Source organism: Bos taurus, chromosome 10 (assembly GCF_002263795.3).
Source record: "Bos taurus isolate L1 Dominette 01449 registration number 42190680 breed Hereford chromosome 10, ARS-UCD2.0, whole genome shotgun sequence".
Taxonomy (NCBI): domain Eukaryota; kingdom Metazoa; phylum Chordata; class Mammalia; order Artiodactyla; family Bovidae; genus Bos; species Bos taurus.
This window is the reverse complement of record NC_037337.1, coordinates 57,819,020-57,838,273: the sequence shown is the minus strand read 5'-3', so window position 1 is coordinate 57,838,273 and position 19,254 is coordinate 57,819,020. Positions and strand designations below refer to the sequence as shown.

The 19,254-nt window shown below is 37.1% G+C and overlaps 1 protein-coding gene across 4 annotated transcripts; it reads right to left on the bottom strand.

Moving 5' to 3' along the window:
• Positions 1-1,298: 1,298 nt before the first annotated feature.
• On the bottom strand, positions 1,299-19,254 carry ARPP19 (cAMP regulated phosphoprotein 19). Of its 4 annotated transcripts, XM_059890234.1 has the most exons (5): positions 19,169-19,214; positions 18,846-18,900; positions 18,304-18,431; positions 9,635-9,757; positions 1,299-5,557 (listed from the first exon to the last, which is right to left on the bottom strand). In XM_059890234.1, the coding sequence occupies exons 4-5, from the start codon at positions 9,752-9,754 to the stop codon at positions 5,387-5,389; spliced, it is 291 nt and encodes a 96-aa protein (XP_059746217.1). In that variant the 5' UTR covers positions 9,755-9,757; positions 18,304-18,431; positions 18,846-18,900; positions 19,169-19,214; the 3' UTR covers positions 1,299-5,386.

Genomic DNA, 19,254 nt, shown 5'->3' with positions numbered 1-19,254 from the left:
TTTAACGGAAAAGAAACCTGAATTCAACACAGGCAAAAAGATCTTGGATATATGATGTAAGAATGAAAGTGAGATGGGGGAATGGGCGGGATGCAGCATGCACAAGGGAGCAGGAGTGGAAAGTGACACGTTAGGAACTCTAGCAGTTGTCCAGGTAAGAAACCCTGGCTCGGGGCATGGTGCCAGCAGTGAAGAGCAATCAACAAATTTGGTGTGGAGTTTGTTGGATGTTGGTCACAGCCTCTGAGGAATGAAGGGTAACTTCCAAAGTTGGTTTGAGTACTCCAATGGACAAGTGCACAGAGGTGTCATTTACTGAGTTGAAGGCTGGAAGGAAGGATAATGCTACAGAGAAAAATCAAGTTACCTTCACACACCATGATCTCCAACCAAACTTCCTTATACAGAGCCACATTTTCCTAGCTCCTTGACTATTCGAAAATAACAGCTCTCTACTTAAAATGCTCTTCTTCCTCCCTTTTCCTCCACCAATGACTACAGCAACCTATCTCTCAAAACTGCCTCTAAAATTCCCGATTACCACCCATCCCATTTATCCCCTAGACTGAATAATGTATTCCTCTAGACTTCCCGGAATGTTATTTCTACTTCTTTTAAGGAATGTTAATACTTATACCTTGTATTAAATTTTGGAGAAGGAAATGGCAACCCACTCCAGTATCCTTGCCTGGAGAATCCCATGGACAACAGCCTGGTGGGCTCCAGTCCATGGGGTTGCAGAGTCGGACATGATTGAGCGACTCACACACACACACATTTAAAAAAAGAAAAACAGTTGACTCTTAAACAACATGGGTTTGAATTGCACAGGACCAGTTCTAGGTGGAATTTTTCACTAAATATGTACTACACTACTACACACGCGAGGTTGGTTGAATCCATGGATATGTAACAACGGATAAGGGGGGCAGAGTGTAAAGTTATATACAAATTTTCAACCACTCCCAGAGTTGCCAGACAAGTGTATGTACATACAATTTCTCAGGTTGTCTCCTAAACCTTCCTGACAGTACTGTACTTGAGTGTTTTATACATGAGGTAGAAAAGACTCAATCTGCAAATATTTCATGTTAATCTAAATTACAAAGTCTCTACCAATATAAATTAGACTGCCAGGAACTCATAAACAAACATTATTTAAACCAAAACAAAATTAAAGACTATAATAGTCAAATTCTTTCTGAATATCATAGTAGCTGAAATCTAAAGGGATCAACTTCAGAAAATATACCAAAAAACAATTTAACACTTAAATGAGACAAAAACAGCAAATAAAATCGATACTAGGTAGACATTTATTTTTTGTGTATTTTACAAGTTTAATTTTGGAAGGGCTACTTGACAAATTTCAGCATTAACTGCCAACTCTATAGACATGTTCAACAAAAAAAGGCATTTACTTTTGGCCCTTTTAATACAGGCAAGTGTCCTATTGCATCACAAATAAGAGATGCTGTAAAAGATCTGAGGGCATATTAAAGAAATTGGATTTTTCTTTCAAATGCTGTTTAGTTGATAAATAACATAATACAAACATAATGGTGTGACCCATCAGTGATTTCCAGAATAAAACCCATAGGCCTACCTACTTTAAAAGGCAGGAACTAGTGAAAGTTATTAAAATCAGCATTTTTATCCTTAGATTATCAATCTCAGAATGAAACTTCTTTGATCCCAATTTTACAAGGTATGGTGTGGTGTGTCAGGGGGAGAAGGGATAAGGTGGGAGAAGGGACATGGGGGAAGGCTGGCAGTGCATGCTGAATTGCAGAAGTAGGACAGTGGCTCAAAGCTGTCACTTCCAGATAAGGATAGTGTTTTAGAAAATTTTAAATGGGTCTATAGTTGCAGTATATTGGGGAGAATATCAAAGGACTGATAATTTATCAAAAATCATTTACTGAAGGCCATCAGGGGGCTTAAGAGATAAGCAGGGATGGAAACGGGGGAGAAGTGAAGGAAAATGAGGTGGAAAAGGAAAATGAAAAATGAAGAAATGTGTCTGAATGTTGGGGAAACATAGAAAGGCCACCAGAGAAACTCTTTGTTGCCACTCAGACATGCCCTTCCTACAGGATACCTGCCCCTGAATCACCAGAGTTTGGGGCACAATTCAAGTAGAGCTCACATTTCAGTGTTGATGAGACTTCACTAATTTGGACTGAGAAAGAATACCTGTCTGATTTAGTAAAAAGTATCAATAAACATGTAGAGGTATAGTTCTGTTACATCAAATAAAATGAGGAACAAATTCCAAGTGAAGTAAGAACAAATACAGGCCTTGATGAACAGTTAAAATGATGTTTTTTTAAGTGAGCAGCACAAGAATATTGAGTAACTTGTAAAGAGACTGCAAACATGAGCCTTCCAGTTCATCCAAACAATCCAACAATTCTATCCCAACATGCCAATAACTAGAATTGTTTTACTCAGATACAGTCTTTAAAAATGAAATGTTTCTAAGAACTGTACTATCAAATAGGAGCTACTGGACATGAAACAGGTAATTTATTTTAGCTGGTTTTCATTTAAGTATTTTTCTCCAACTTGTTTATGCCAACATACATTTACAATAAGGACAATGATTTAAATTGGTCATTTCTCAAACCACAATTCTGAAACCATAGAAATGTTTGATGAAGCCCATCTTATTCAAAAATCTTCACTCAAGCAATGGTGAAACAGCCTGCAACTATACCTTCAATAAACTGAGCTAAGAAGCAGAACAGAAATATAAAAATGTATGACCTCTATCCCAAGCACCAATAATGGAGACTAAGCAATTACTTAAACCTACAAGTCCTACATGACCGGTCTCTCCTGATGGAAAATCCTGAGATTTCAATCATTGTGACTTTACAGAAGGCAGGCTGGTTTAATGAGGAAACTTACTTTTAATAAAAAGACAACAATATTTTATTTTGGGCACTTACTCAGTATTTCACAGATCCTCAACAAGTTTTGAGGTAGGTTAATATTAGTATTTATTTTACAAACTAAAACTCAGGCAGAGATTACATCACTTATTGCAAACCATAGCAGGAGTCCTACTATAACCAAGAATAACATGGTTTTTCAGATTAATCTGATGTGTGTGAATTTAACAGTGACAGCTTGCAAGTAGTCATTAAAAACAAAACCCAAACCCCACTAGGTATTACAGAAATTCTACTTCGGGTATTTTGTAATTCGTAAATCAATCCTATAATGATTATACATGCTTTTGAATAACCTACTTACTCTCATTACAAATCTATTTATGTATAACTAAACCTTATAATTGAAGAAGGAAATGGCAACCCACTCTAGTACTCTTGCCTGGAAAATCCTATGGACAGAGGAGCCTGACAGGCTATAGTCCATGGGGCCACAAGAGTTGGACACAACTCTTTAGGGGCTAAAACTAAAACCACCAATCCTTGTAGTAACAAATTAGTGCATTACTGATTTTGTTGTTCTCTTCTTTTGGGGTGGGTGGAGCAGGAAGATAATCAGCCAGCTTTCCCCAGAGTGCAGGGCAGCCTTTAGGTGCAGGTGCTATGCTCAACGCACCATCTATGGTGATTTGGGATCAAAGGAAATCAAGTATCTAATGAAGCCAAGATCCAGAAAAGATGCCTGGACTCAAAAGAGGTGGAGGCCCTGCACAAGTCAAAGAAGAAAAACGCACTATCATCTCAGGTTACAGATCCTCTGCGTCATGCTACAGCGTCACAACTTAGGGGAAGAGCTCTTAAAAGAGCAGTAGATTTGTCCCAGCAGTCTGTTAATTAAAGTTCTTACTAACTAGACAAACCACACATACAATTAATTTACATTTTATTAAAATGACATCTATAGAAGCAAAATATCTAAATATGTATTATCTGTTCCACCTATCACGTAAATTGCTCTGTCACAAGTCTAATTCACTTAGCTTATTATTATTACTTGAAATTCAGCTCATTCTGACTAGATTCCTGGGCCAATCTTCTCAAATACTTGTTTTATTATAAATTTCCTTTTATTTAAACAATTGTCAGTTAGTAATAACACAGGATTAAGAGTGGTTAATTAACAACTGAGAAATTATAAGGAAAATGTAATTATTGGGTTAGAAAATACAGCACTCAGCAGAGCAAATTTCAAGAGTGAACATACTTATGTTTCTGAACAGGCTGAATCGCACAGCCCAACACAATGTGAGTCAAAGAAGCAAAAAAAAAGAAGGGAGGGGCCACAAGAGGCAAAGTCTTTTATTCTAGTGTCCCCTAAATTGACTGTGCAAGTAAAAAGTTTCTACATTAAAAAAGTTTATATAAACTATATGAACAGTAATTTTCATAAAAGTCAAAATGAAACGTTCTGCCTAGGACAAAAGATATGCCTAAGCAACATACCATATTTGCACAAGGCCACTGAATGTCATGGGTACTGCTAACAAATGAAAAAGCTTAAGTCTACGGCAGACTGAGCAAAGATTTCAGTTTGGTATTCTATAACCCCAAGACTATAAACTACTCTTACTATACAAAAGCTCTAATGACATACAGAGTTTTTTGTAGGAACTCTTGTGCTTCTGGTTGGCACATTTCTACTCTTTAATATGTGAAAGTAACACAGACAGTTGTGAGAGGTTGTGCAAAACTACTGTATTTACAAAAATGGCACAAAAGTGAATTCAACAGTTGATGCACATGCACACTTCATTCACATCTTCAATGACAAAAGGTATTCTGAACACTATAGAACTGAATAAGAATACTAGCTTCAACAGCAGCTGTTAAGCAATAGAGTCACATAAGTTACACCAGAATGGGCAAATATTGCCCAAGTAAAATTCTATTGTTAAAGCCAAAACAGATTTAAGGCCATTCACGTTCAAGCACAGGATACAAATCTTTTGGAGCCCCATTTATTTGTGTTTGAAATATGTGACCTCTCTTCTAACTTGTGGTCTTAAACTTCTGTTTACAAAACCCAAAAGGAAAATCCAGAAGAAACCAACAGTAGAGGTTATATTAAATAAGAGTAACATACAAAGCTATAATTAAGATGAATTAAAGAAAGCCAACATTTAAACTGCAAAACTTGTTAGTTACTTGTTGGATCCAGCCCTACACTAGGAGTTAGGTAATATATACAATTATTTTCAAGTAGATTACTTTATGTTGCTCTAACATGTTCTTTTCATCAGTGCACTGTTAAACTAATCAAAAACTCTACACATGTATATTCCCTTAAAATAGCAGCACACACTACCGCTACCTGCAAAGCCATCACTCTCAAATGACACAGGGAGTAAAAGGAAATAAAAAGCAGAGGAGTAACATATTAAGGAGAAATAATGGGCATTAGAAGATTCATGCAGTTCAGCTCTTTTTAATCAGCCAGCCAGTTTGCTAGCAACAAGAGATGGTTTCCGTTGAGGAAGGTCCTGTGGAGTGGGAATGTGGTCACCAGTGACCTCTGTCTTATCCGGGGTTGCAGTAGGAAGTTGCTTGTTCTTCATTTTTGCTTTAGCCATGTTGTAATCCCCAGAATCAAAATATTTTTGCTACAAGGGAAAAAAAGAAGAATTCAGACTAGAGTTTAAAAAGTTTTTATGCAATTACACTCATTTAAGATATAAACGTTGACTCTATACTGTCAATATAAAATAAGCCTAAAGTTTAGAAAAAAGCAAATATCAATTACATGAAATAGCTATGTCTCTACAGTGAATTCTGTCAGTCAGGCAAGAACACCTTCTTCAGGCTTACTTACATCATTCTAGTTCCAGTATGGAACCCTCAAGATTAACATCAACTTCCAAATCAATCTATTGGGAGTGAATAGCCCTGGACTTAAGAATGGGAGGCAAGCCTTTCATTTACTAATGTAAACACCTAGGTTAAATTCTTATTTAAATGATTTTGGGGAAAAACACACACATACAACTCACTAACTTGTATTTGGGATGTGCCACCCACCTTCAATCAAGCTTACAATTATGAAAACTATTCATAGATGCTGGTACTCTGTCAACTAAGATGAACTTTTCTGTAAGGATTTAAACCATTTATTTGAATTTAAGCAGTTCACTAAAATTAAATTTAAGGTTCAAATACAAATGCTAGGGTAATCGAAGAAATAAACTGAATAGAAATTATCACTTAAAATACACAACCCTATTCTATACCACCATTTTTCACCTAAGCCACTAAGTATAACAATCACTCTTTTTAGTTGGAGAGATGAATAGGTGAACACCATACCGTTTTATCACTGAAATAGAAATTCTGGAGCTAAAGATCAACCTTAATATAGACAATCTACATAAACTGGTGTGTTCCAAAGTAAAAACAGGTGAATTTGCCAGGTTCCGACTTTTCACCTATCGTGTTTGGCTTGCCTTTACTGAATGCCTGCTATACTATACAAGGCACTATGTGAATCATGAAGAGACATAAAAATGGACAACAGCCACCTAAATCCACTATTATACTGTCTTAAATACACAAGATGCTGTGGTTACTCAGAGCCCACAGCATAGGCAAGAAGAATCATCCAGATATGAGATGAGGACCTGGACAAAGGGTGAAAAATATAAATACTCTTTTTGAGATTTCAGAGATAACTCAAGTGGTAAATGGAGGAAATAGGAAATCACAGCTTAGTTTAAGGTTGTTCAGTAGACTAAAAAAAGATCTCATGAGCTGCCTTCCTCCAGGGACTATTCTTTTATAAGCACCTAACGTTAGGCCAAGAGACAAAGAGTAGGAAACTCAGACCAGGAAGATTTGCTGCAGCTTCATTTCTGCATGTTTTAAAATGTGTGTAGTGTGGGGGGCAGGATAAATTGTGAGACTGGGACTGATAATAGTATACACATTACTATAGAATAGATAACTAACAAATAAGAACCTGCTGTATAGCACAAGGAACTTCACTTAATACTCTGTAATGGCCTAAATGGGAAAAGAATCTTAAAAAAAAAAAAAAAAAAATGGATATAGGTATATGTGTAATTCACTTTGCTATACACATGAAACTAACACAGCATTATAAATCAACAATACTCCAATAAAAATTAAAAATATAATAAAATGAATGCAGTGAATAAAAAAAGAATCCCAGAATTTCTGATGTACTATATATTACATTAGTGAGCTACTTAAGAGTTTAGTAGCCTCTAAAGGAGAAAGCAGCCTGCCAAATTTTTTAGAGTCAAAAGCACAAAATGAGAAATTTAACACACAGTGCAAATTTTAGGCAGATTTTCTCCAATGTAGTAAAGTCAGTTTCTAATAATAGCTATTCTAGGTGGCTCAGATGGTAAAGCGTCTGTCTACAATGAGGGAGACCGGGGTTTCGATCCCTGGGTCGGGAAGATCCCTGGAGAAGGAAATGACAGCCCACTCCAGTACTACTGCCTGGAAAATCCCATGGATGGAGTAGGGTGATAGGCTACAGTCCATGGGGTCGCAAAGAGTCAGACACGATTGAGCGATTCCACTTGCACTTATAGTAACCAAAGATTCATCATAAGGGGCTCTCACTTAACTGATCAGGCTACTTTGCTTGAGATAAAGGAATTAAATTTATGTAGTATGGCTAGAAAAAAACTAAAATCGATCGAAGTTTCTCATATGGGAAAAGAAACAGTTCAAGATGACAACATCACATGTCTTTAACAATTTTTAAATTTTGCTTTTAAGTGGGGGAAAAAAACCCCAACATATTCTGTATCATCTTATTTTTTAAGAGCCTTCTCCCACTCCCAATTTAAGGGCCATACTTACAACCATATTTATAACTGCACTGACATGAATGGATCACCTAAGTGATAGTATTTATTTAAGGTCATGTTTCTTAAAATTGGATCCTCAGTTTTTTGGCACCTCGCAAACTCCACAAACATAAAAAACATGGGACAGACTGCTGCTTGATATCCCTCACATCTCATATTGTTTAAAGCCTAAAAATAGGTATCTGAGTAACACGGAGTATGTAAAACAGAAAGAAACTTAATATAAATGATATGCAACTGACCTTCTCGAATGAGTGAGAAGCTGGTTAAAGATACTAAGACAATCTGCAAGTTTGCTATTGCAACAGAAAACTAAAATCATGTGACCAGATATTTTCTGAAAAATAAAAATCTTTTAACATAGTAAGAAATGATATAGTTGAATATAAGATTTGACTTCTCTAAAAGTGCTTATTCACTAACATTTTGGTAAAATACAAAATTTTTCTAGAGCTCCCTTCTCAAATTCTACATAATTATTTCTTGATTTAAGTGGCATTTTCTTACTGACAACTATTTACATCTATAACACCAACTCCAAGATACAATGTATATAAATTCTAACTTGAAAATACTGAAAAGTCATAAATAGTTGAAGCTAGAGAAAAATGACAAAGACAACAGCCTGAACGTTGGAAGAAAGCTTGTTGGTATAAGTTGTGTTGAAAATTAGCAAAGGAAAATAAAGCTTCCTAAACACTAATTACCAGTTAAACCCTAAATTCAAATAGTAATTTAACAATCAAAGATTATTATATAATTCATATTAAAACCACATCTGGTGGTATCATTTCACAATGAGACTTGGCACAAATACATTTTACAAAGAATGTAGAATATGTCTCCCATTCTGCTTTTTTCTAGGTATCCCCTGTATTATGGTCTTTATAATTATACTTTTTAAAATTACAGTTAAAGCTACTAATACAAAGAAATAATTGTTCTAATTTACATTTCATTGATTTTTATCCTGTATAAACATTTTTTTCTGTGTTTTAATAATAATACTTCCTCTGTTAAAATCCTTTATCTAGGGCATCTTAATGTTTTCCTTGTATATTTGAAAAACTATTTTATGCGTTACAAATACTATTATTTTTGTAATGATTTTCCCATCAAATTACTTTTCACAGAACAAGGATTTTATTTTTAAATTGTTATAATTCTTCCTTGTCATCCTATTTTTCAAAGCTGTGAATGGCATTCTTTCATGCTATATAAAAATGCCACTCTATATTTTGCCACTTTTAAAATTTTCTTTTCGTAGAAAGACAATTAGTGTGTGGTATCACTTATATGTAGAATTAAAATCATCAAACTCACAGAAAACAGAGTAGAACAGTGGTTGCCAGGGGATGAATGGTAGGGGAAATAACTGTTAATGGGTGCAAACTTTTAATTATAAGATGAGTAAGTTCCAGGGATCTAAAAAATGGACAGCATGGTCACTCCAGTTAACAATACTGGATTATATACTTAAGTAGAGCTTTAATGTTCTCACCGTAACAAGAAGAAAATGGTAATTACGTGAGGTGAAAGATGTTAGTTAACCTCACTATGTTACATATTTCATGGTATGTACATGTATCAAATTATCACACTATGCCTTTAACTTACATAATGTTACGTATCAATTATAACTCAATAAAGCCAGAAAAAATATTCTCTTGAAATTTGATTTGAGAAAATAATCCACATATAACTAGAGTCAACATGTAAGTGCACACACACATATCTGGTAGTAAGGTACAGAGGTATAAATACAGACACCTATTCCACAGCCTCTTTCAGCACAGAGTTCACAGGGTGTAAACAGCTGAAGATTTACATATGAGAACTTACCCCTTTCTGCAATCGTTTCCTTAAAAAATCGGAACCTCCAGGCTTTTGTCCCAGATGAGGATACCTTGCTTTTAATTTTGCTTCTTCAGCTTTCTCTGGACTAGTCACTTTATCTTCCATTTCCTGAAATAATTTTAAATAAATTACTTCTGTATTACAATTCAGTTATATTAGATAATTCCACCTTTTAAATATCTGGATTCTGACTTTTGTTGTCGAATGCCAAATAATGCAGCATCTGACTAAGAAACCAAGCACAGAGGCTTTAAAAATCTGCCTTGTTTTTCAAATGATCCATGTGATAGTTCTATTATAGCTGTGATGCACCCCACACACTGGATAAAAATACCAAGATAGCTCAGCTCTGAAGTCTTGCTTGCCATTACTTTCCAGTCATGTATAATACATTTATAGTTATTCACCTTCTATGGAATGCAGCAGCTCTCTGCCCATATTTAGAGAACTACCTTAATAATGTTAAAATAAAAAAAATCTTTTTGATCTGTTTATTCAAAATCATGTTTAATTGGAAGCTCTGAGATTCTTTAATAGAAATTAATAGCAGCTTACTTATCTGATACATTTTCCTTGAATCACTCAATGCATAAGACTCTATTATTTTTAAAGGAGAGAAACACCATCTGTCAATCTTTCGATTCTATTGCCTAATTTCTCCCCATATTTAATGGCAAACACTATTCATGCCAAAGATCCTATTCTTTAATGTACTGAAAATACGTTTTCTGTTCAAGGACTATCAATATTTTAAAGACTATTCACTTTTAACACTAGTCAAGATATAGCCCTCTTTCTTCCCAAGAATGATACATTTGTTGTTTGTTTTTGGCCATGCCACATAGCATGTGGAATCTTAGTTCCCCACGAGGGATAAAACCCTCGACCCCTGAAGTCTTAATCACTGGACTGTTGGGGCAATCCCCTGAAATGGTATTTTACAGGAAAGCAGTGTCTACCACTTCATGGCAAGTAGTGCAGAAGAAAGAATGAACAAAAATAGCACTGCCAAGATAGGGGAGGCTCAAGGCACACTTTCTAGCTAATGGATCATTTCTGCACACCAGCTCAGCAAAATCACACACCTCTGTATATCTTGATTCTTCTAGGCTATTTATGAAGTCAAAAAGCAGAAAAGCTATCCATAAATATGCCAAGCCTACTGATCTTAGAAAGCAGCAAGTAATCATATTAATCTAGGAACTGAAGAAACAACTTCATGTAATTTTTGCATATATCTTCCTTAAAAGTATATTCATATGTTTTATAATCAACTTTATAGATTGTCAATATTTTTTTTCACCTGTGAAAACTTCCTCATGCACTGTTACCTCTTCTCATTTTTAGTCTTGGAGGATTTTGAGAATACAGATGCTGCTGTCAAATATATCCTTTCTCTGGGGCTTCTTTTACGTGTATGCTTCCTTCTGTTTCAAGTGTTCTATTCTCTAGAAGCTGCCATTTCATGCATCTACATGCTTTGATTTTCATTCTTTTTACAGAGGTCACATCATTCATTCACTTGATGTATGTGTGCCCAGCCAGAGACTCAAAATAGTATCAGTGATTCTGCCAGTCATTCTCTTCAAAAAGGGTAGCTCAAGTGTGAGATGTGTGATGTAAACCTGCTATTCCCATGAGTCTCAATCCCAGAGTATGTCTCTTTCAGAGTGTAAGCATATCAACATACTGTTTATCATTCTAGTGTTTCAAAACTCAGCCCATACAAAAGGAGTCAACTACCTCAGCTGGCAATCAGCTGAAGAACCAGCTCAGTCATCTGTTTAAACACTAGACAAAAAAGTGACTATCACTTGACCTGAAAATTGACGTGGGGCTGTCTTCAATGTGATCATGACTCTACCAGTGTTATTTAACGGTGATTTTAGTTATATGGATTTTTGCCTTATCATCAGATAAGTTGGAGACATTAAGTAAGTATAACAGAGTAGTCACCACAGAGGCTTCACTTTGCTATTATGGCCCCAAGGTATTCACAGTGGTTAATTTAGAAGTGGACTTGGGAGGGACCTACTCTAGGGTTCCACTGTACAATGGCTTTTTAGATAGGTTGAAGCTAAATTTGGAAACTGGTTGAAAAGGACTCCAACCTGATTACAGCCCGAGCACCTTCAAATTAAAGGATGTTAACAGAATCCTACATTTCCACTAAAACCATCCAGCTTTCTTGGGCCTGGGAAATGAGAGCTCTCCACTTCTTTATCAGTTCTCTGTATCTAAGAAATAGTCTTTAATTTTCCCTAGTTTCCCATGTGTATTCAGGTTTCCCCGTTTTATACACACAGGAAAAAAGTTGTACACAATATGCCATTTTATCTGGCATTCCCGTATTTTAATAAGAATACATTTATGCATATACTTACATATAATATCCAATTAAATGAAACAGCTCAATTAAGTTGAAACAGTTAACAGTTTACTATTGAAAAATACTTTGGGGAAAATAGCACCTACAGCTCAAAATATTTAGATTTACAATTAATCTGTAATGTGTCCTAGAAAAACAAAGCAATTCTTGAACTTTCTTTCCCAACATACAGCACAATGGCAAGTGCCTGCTAGCTGCAACTTTGTGGTTGGATTCAGAATTTTAGCTACATTTAATACCAAGAAGGTGCAAGATGTGACCAAAGTTACATTTTGAAAACGCAGTCAATACCAATCAAAACATCTACAATACTTTTAAAGGATCATACAGAAACATTCTTAAACCTTTGGCAGATGTAGACAGTTTCAGGGCTTATTAATAAGCAAGTTCAAATGCTTGGGTGTTCACCAACGTTTTGACATAGGTCCAGACTTGCTTGTGGAGAATTAAGAACACATCTGGTAGTGGACTGTATCCATGGACACTGAGCCCACACTTACCCTTCTCTAAACACTCTTCTGAATCACAACAGAAGCCTGAAAGCACATTTCCCAGACCGAATTCCTTTAAGAGTCTGTCAGTGGAACCTGTATCAGATTAAAAGGCATTTTCTTCCTGGTGAAGCCACACACATGCAGACAGCAGCAGCTCCTGTGTGTTCTGCAGAAGGGCATTAAGCTCACGATCAGGGGCTATGGTAGCCGCTACATGAGATGCGGGCTCAAGGACACTGGGTTCAGCATAGTGCTCACTCTCACAGGGTCAAAAGTTTTTTGTAATTCCTCACTTCTGGAAACATCATTTTCCCCTCTTTTGCAACTCTAACCTTGTAACCTAATCCCCTAAACCATATCCCTTTCTGTTTGATATACCCTCAGTGATTTCTGTTCTCCAGAGGACACTAACTGATAAAAAATCAGGTAAAATGAGCAATTTATTGAAATATTTCCTACAAAGTACTTGCGTAATATAAGACAGGAAATAATGCAAAGTATAGAAGAATGTATGTAAATTGCCAATTATACCAAGTATGTATGGTAAACTGCCAAGTAAAATTAAGGCAATAAAACTGTTGTATAACTTTTGCTACTACTATTACCAAAAAAAAGGTCACCTTGCCTCCAGGATGGTCCTGGCAGAATTGTGGGTGACTGGGGTGTACACAGGGGTAACAAGGAGAAGTGACCTGAGAGCCTACTCCAGATGCCTGACTTTGATTCCTATAAAACCCCATCAATATCTGGAGCCTGGAGATGTCTGATGTGAATACTTCATTTCACAGTGATTTAAAATACAAAAAGCTGTAATAGAAATTAAAAGAGTTGGGGCAATTTATCCTTACAATCATATTAAAAAATACAAAAGACAAAATTTGGTGTGATTGCATTTCTAGACATCCTTCAAAGGAATTTTTGAGCATTTATTCCAGCTAGAATGAAAATACATCCCTCAAAAACTTTGAGATTAACAAGGAAATATCAAACAAACTGGTATATATGCATGTATACTGAGTCAGTTTTCTAATTTTCCCTAGCTTTATTGAGATATAATTAACGGATTCATTTTTCTGATTTTAAGAGCTTAATATGTGAGGCTAAAAAAGGACAGAGTAAAAAAATATATGTTTTTAAAGTATTCTGTGTCTCATTTAGAAAAAGATTTATGATACTAATTTTACAATTTGTTTAGTTAAGGATGCTTGATAAAATTTCAGGGGGAATAAATTTAATAACAGAACTGAAGTATAAAACTTCCAAACTAACAGTGGGGGTAAAATGGAAGAAGAAAATCAATCAATTGACAAAAAGAGGGGAGGACAAGAAAGGAGAAAAAAGGCCAAAAAGCTTTATTAGGGATACAGAGGATCTAATGTTCATGCCTCTAATTTCAAAAAAGCATCAAAATATATAAATCAGTCAGATGATAGGGAGCAAATCACAAGACTATCAGCATAGGAAATTTCCACACCTCTTCCTCATACAGATAGGTGAGAAAGACAAAGCAGTCAAGGTACAGACCACAATCCAACTACAATTCAGAAGTTAAAAGTCAATTATTTCAAAATTATTTCCCTGTCATTTTGAAACTAAAATACATTACTAAATAATTCATGGTTTAAAAAGGAATAATAGGAATATAACAAATACTTGGAGCTCACTGATAATAAAAATTCTACACATACCAAAGTTGCAAAATACAAGTGTCTAAGGACTTAAAGAAAACTAAAACTCAATGAGCTAGGTCTAACTTAAGAAGTTAAGACAAAGAACGGAACCCAAAGAAAACAGGAGAAAATAAAAAACAGAAATTAATGAAATACAGATACAACAAAAAGAATCAACAGAGAGGAAATGACAAGCTTAACCAAGAAGAAAGTATTCTTAAAAATTCAAATCTGGTTTCAAAACTTTACTCTCCAGGAAGCCCTTTGTGTGTCACAGAAATTTTACTAAAGAAACAGACGCTAGAATGAGTGACTGCATTTATCTAAGTAGTTTCTATATGCTGATAATAGCTTTGGGGGGAGGGGCAGAAGCAGCATCATTAGAATTTTGAAACTTCCATTCTAACCTATGAACTACGAAAGAGAAATCCAGGATATCGCAACAGATAAATGCTTATGATGTACAAAAAAACAAAAATTTAAGAACAATATTTTAAGTGATAGTTAAGTCTCTTGACAAGTAACATATGCCCCCAAATAATCCTTGTCATAACACTCTACAACTCACACAGAGCCTAACATTTACTAATGTGAGGCACTTACATTTTTGTGAACTATTCCATTGAAATACTTTAGCTATCCTTTTTATAAGTAGCAGGGGCATAAGGTATAAACACACAAACATATGTACACACAAACATATATTCAAATAATTAAGGATTATTTTATTGTCTGTCATGGAACTGACAGCAAGTTTGAATGATTATTACCACTCTTTGGCCCTGAGCAGGGAAGTTACATAGCAACATCAGCAAATAAAAATCTGACCACTTTGAACAAATTCTTTATCTGCTCAACAGTATGTTCACTGATGCACTGATTAATGAAAGCCAACAAATCCTTTGGTATACTGTCAGGAAGGTACTAATACTGTTATCAACCTCTATGGAAAAACTCTGGAGTTCTACCAAGTCCTTGCTGCTTGCCCAGTGCCTGGTATTTATTTAATGGATGCCCAATAAAAGTCTACTGAATGAACAAATACAATATATTCCAAATGGTTTTTAGAAGTTAAGAAACTTTTCAAAACTTTTCTGAGATTTACCTCTAGATTGCTAAGAATTAATGGCTGTACACAAACCAGAGTAGCAGGCTGTGCTCCTAACTGAATGTATCTTGAGCCTTTTGCTTACCAAAGGTACTGTCAAAAACAGTCTCAGAAAACGCCAATATTAACCAGTTTTTTAAAAACTTGGAAAATGGGAAGGCAATTTATATTCACTCTTTACTGATGACATAATGAAATAATTTAAACAATATTTCTCTTCCTCTTTCACCACTCACAAAAGCACCACACATGCCTTTTATTTATTTTGGCCACACTGCTCGACATGCAGGATGATTCCTGGACTGGGGACTGAACCTGGGCCTCCACTGTGAAAGCTCGGAATCCTAACCACTAATCCACCAGGAACTCCCTGGTTTTCTTTAAAATTAACAGTAATCTTTTTTTTTTGGCCACAAGGCAGGTGGAATCTTAGATCCCTGACTAGGGATCAAACCCACACCCCCAGCATTGGAATTGGGCAGTCTTAACCACTGGACTGCCAGGGAAGTCGCCCAGCATACCTTTTAAACTGTCAAAAATATTTGAGTTAGCCTTTTCCAAGACATCTTACTAACTTAACTTGATGAATATTATAATAGAAACTGTTTTCTAGAGAATCTGCTATTAAGATCTTCTTTTAAAAAATTAAAAGCCACAGTGTGTGTACATGCTAAGTCACTCCAGTTGTCTCAGACTCTGTGCAACCCTATGAACTACAGCCTGCCAGGCTCCTCTGTCCATGGGATTCTTCAGGCAAGAATACTGGAGTGGGTTGTCATGCTCTGATCCTGTGGATCTTTCCAACCCAGGGATCGAACCCTTGTCTCTTAGGTCTCCTGCAGTGGCAGGTGGGTCCTTTACCACTAGAGCCACCTGGGAAGCCCTAAAAGCCACTATATATATACACACATACATATATATATATATATATATATGAAAATATATATATAAAACATTCCTCTACTTTCATTCAGATTTAACTGGGTCTAAGCTAAGGTTTTTTACATTACTATGGTCTAGCCTCTCTTTTTTTTAACTGCAGTACTAGCAGTGCCATTTGTATAGTCATAGTGCTTTGACAATGTGTTCAACCGGAAAGTGTGGAAAAAAATTTATTTAACCAACATTTTCAGAACAATGCCAGATGCTATGCTAGGGGGCATGGGAGAAAAGTTAAATAAAGGAGGGGCCCAAGCTTAAGATGCTCACTACAGAATTACCTGTTTTAAATCTCCACATGCCCCTTCTTACCCCCAGGATCAGACTGCATGCCTGTCTCAGCTTAGTGTTACTCAAAAGCGGATGACTGATGGATCCATGAGGTCTCTGCTAGTATGTTTTGATTTCACATCACTGATAATGTAAAGAACAATATAAGCATATTCTAGGGTATCTGAATTGCCATCTTACATTTAAGCACCTCTGTGGTGCTTTGTCAGAGCTTTCATTTACAACTCCATTTGTCCAGGATAATGAAAAAAGAATAGAGCTGAATTTAAAATGTAAATGAGGTACCTAAGACCACACAGCCTACTCTTACAAAAGGAGAATTGAGGGATCATATGGTCCAAGGGAGTGTTAACTTGCCAAACTCAAAAATCTCCTGCACTTTAACAACTGCTACCATATTCTCCATATACTAGAAATTCAGTTTCAGCAAAAACAACATGCCACACTGAATTAATAATTCAAATTAGATAGTGACTCCATGCCAGGCTCATCTCTTGATTTTAATTTTTCAGAGGCAATAGGCTAACATACCATAAAACTATAAAAATATTTTAGCTGACTTATTCTGGCTTTAATTGAAAGGTCATTTGGGTACACAGACAATAATCTAATTTTTTTTAGGTCATCTAACTATTCTTCCAAAGAGAAGAAACAGGTGATTTGGCCCACAGGAGCACAGAAGTGACTCTGCACATTCTCCTGTTTAGGGACGGGACCCATGCTACGGGCACTTAACATCTACAGCCAAACCTTAATTCAAGAAGAGACACTATTATATTACTAACACATTGGCGTTAGTGAAAACAGCCCTAAAAACGAGGACCTGAATTAAAATTTTAATGTAGACACAAAAAGAAAACATTCAGGATAGCCTTAATCTTGTTAAGAGACATAATATTAGGCTGTCCCAAGTGAATCAAGACTCCACGCTTTAACAACATACTAGCAAATCTCATAAAGGAAAATTACATAGCACATTACTGTACATCAGCAGTTGAAAATGGGGTTGATTTAGTGTTTAAGACAAGACATCAGGGATATGGCTTGACCATTTTATTTGGATTCCTAAATCCTAAAGAAATAATGAACACCATGATAAATGATCGCAATCTTATGATATATATACTTCTCTTTATTTTCCCCCTAAGTTCAATTTTTATCAAAGTGTGAAAAATACCCAACAAAGTTTTCATTGGACTATTCTCGAATAAAGTAGTGACTTGGCCTATTATTTACGCTGTCTTTTTTCCTCCAGTTACTTTACAAGTAATATCATAACAAAACCATCCAATTCAGGAAAAGTTAATATGGTAAAGAACATATGGAATGGGTTTAGAACACTAATCAAATTTCCAGCCTGATTAGGGGCATGGCTGTAACCTTAAGCAGAAGTCCTTACAAAATGCAAGTATTAGACCAAATCCTATTTATGATAATGCCCTCTGATTCTTTAAACAATTACGGTGGAAGAAGCAAGCGCTAGCCTATACAAATATAAAGCCTTTATGTTCGTAATTTGAATCACACAGATCCGTGGCACATTTCTCTACACCAGCAAGATATTGCAAGTGAATTTACAAAATGTCCCCATGTTTCCACACAAAAAAAAGTGATCAATTAAATTGGTTAAAAAGAAAAAAATAAATTCCAATTTTTAGTCATATGCGAATCCCACTGGCTCACATTTCTAACCACACGTTGCGCCAAAAGCACTAGTTACCCAGCGCATTTAAGCCTCACAACAGTATCAAGCAAGGACTTACTATTATTTTACAGATGAGGAGACTAAAGCCAGAAGAGTTCAGCAACTGACCAAGGTTACATGGCCAACGATGACTGGATCTGAAATTCCAACCTAGGTCTAAGTCACCGCCCAAACAGGAGATACCGCCTTTGAAGTGAAGAGCACGCAGACAATACAAGTAGTTGAAGTTAGTCATTTGAGGGAAAAACAAGGGTTCCTAGGTCAGCAGCCCATGGAAAACCTTAGGCTCCACAAGGTTCAAGGCTCTAATGAAAAGATGGGTGGTTAAAGAAAACCCCGAGACACCGAGGCGTCAAAAGGCACATTCCAAACGCGGACAATACTCAATTCGGCACCAGGCCGGCTAACTACCCGAGCTCCTGCGGACCGCCGACTAGGGAGTGCCGGGCCTGCCCAGGGGAGGAGGGGCGGCACACCCGCTCTGCACCGGCGCCGGGCTGGCTTCGGCCGCGCCCCTCGGCTCCAGGCGGGACCAGGCCGCCGCCAGGCCCGGGTTCCCGGCAGCGACGGCTCCCTGGCCCGCTACGCGCGCACACTCACCTTCTGCTCCTCCGCGGAGGCTGCCTCGGGGACTTCCGCAGACATACTGCTCCCTCTACGGACGAGAGGCCGAGAAGAGAAGCGATTACCGGGTGGTCGAGGCCGCCCGACCACCGCGCCGTCGCAGGCCCACCCGCCTCCCGCCTCCCGCCTCCCGCCAGCTCCCCGAGCGCCCGCCCGGGCCGCCTCCGCCCCCGAAAATGGCCGCCGCCTTATGACGACACGCAGGCCCGCCGCGCTCGGCGGGCGGCCACCACGGCGGGCGGCCACCACGGCGGCTCGCCGCCGGCCCGCCGTCTCTCCCGCGCCGCGCCCTCGCCTACCTTACTCCGCTTCTCCAGTTCTGCGACGCCCAAGCACTTCCTTCTTGCCTTCAAAGGTCGCGGCTCGCGCCTAACCTCACATCCGT

What these genes read in the sequence shown, in the direction of transcription:
- ARPP19 (XM_010809328.4), bottom strand. Translation starts at nt 18,890, where the DNA reads ATGTCTGCGGAAGTCCCCGAGGCAGCCTCCGCGGAGGAGCAGAAG. An exon ending in CCTCCGCGGAGGAGCAGAAG is followed by an intron (nt 9,758 to 18,845) that starts GTGAGTGTGCGC and finishes AAATTATTTCAG; the next exon opens with GAAATGGAAGATAAAGTGAC. An exon ending in GGAAACGATTGCAGAAAGGG is followed by an intron (nt 5,558 to 9,634) that starts GTAAGTTCTCAT and finishes TTTCCCTTGTAG; the next exon opens with CAAAAATATTTTGATTCTGG.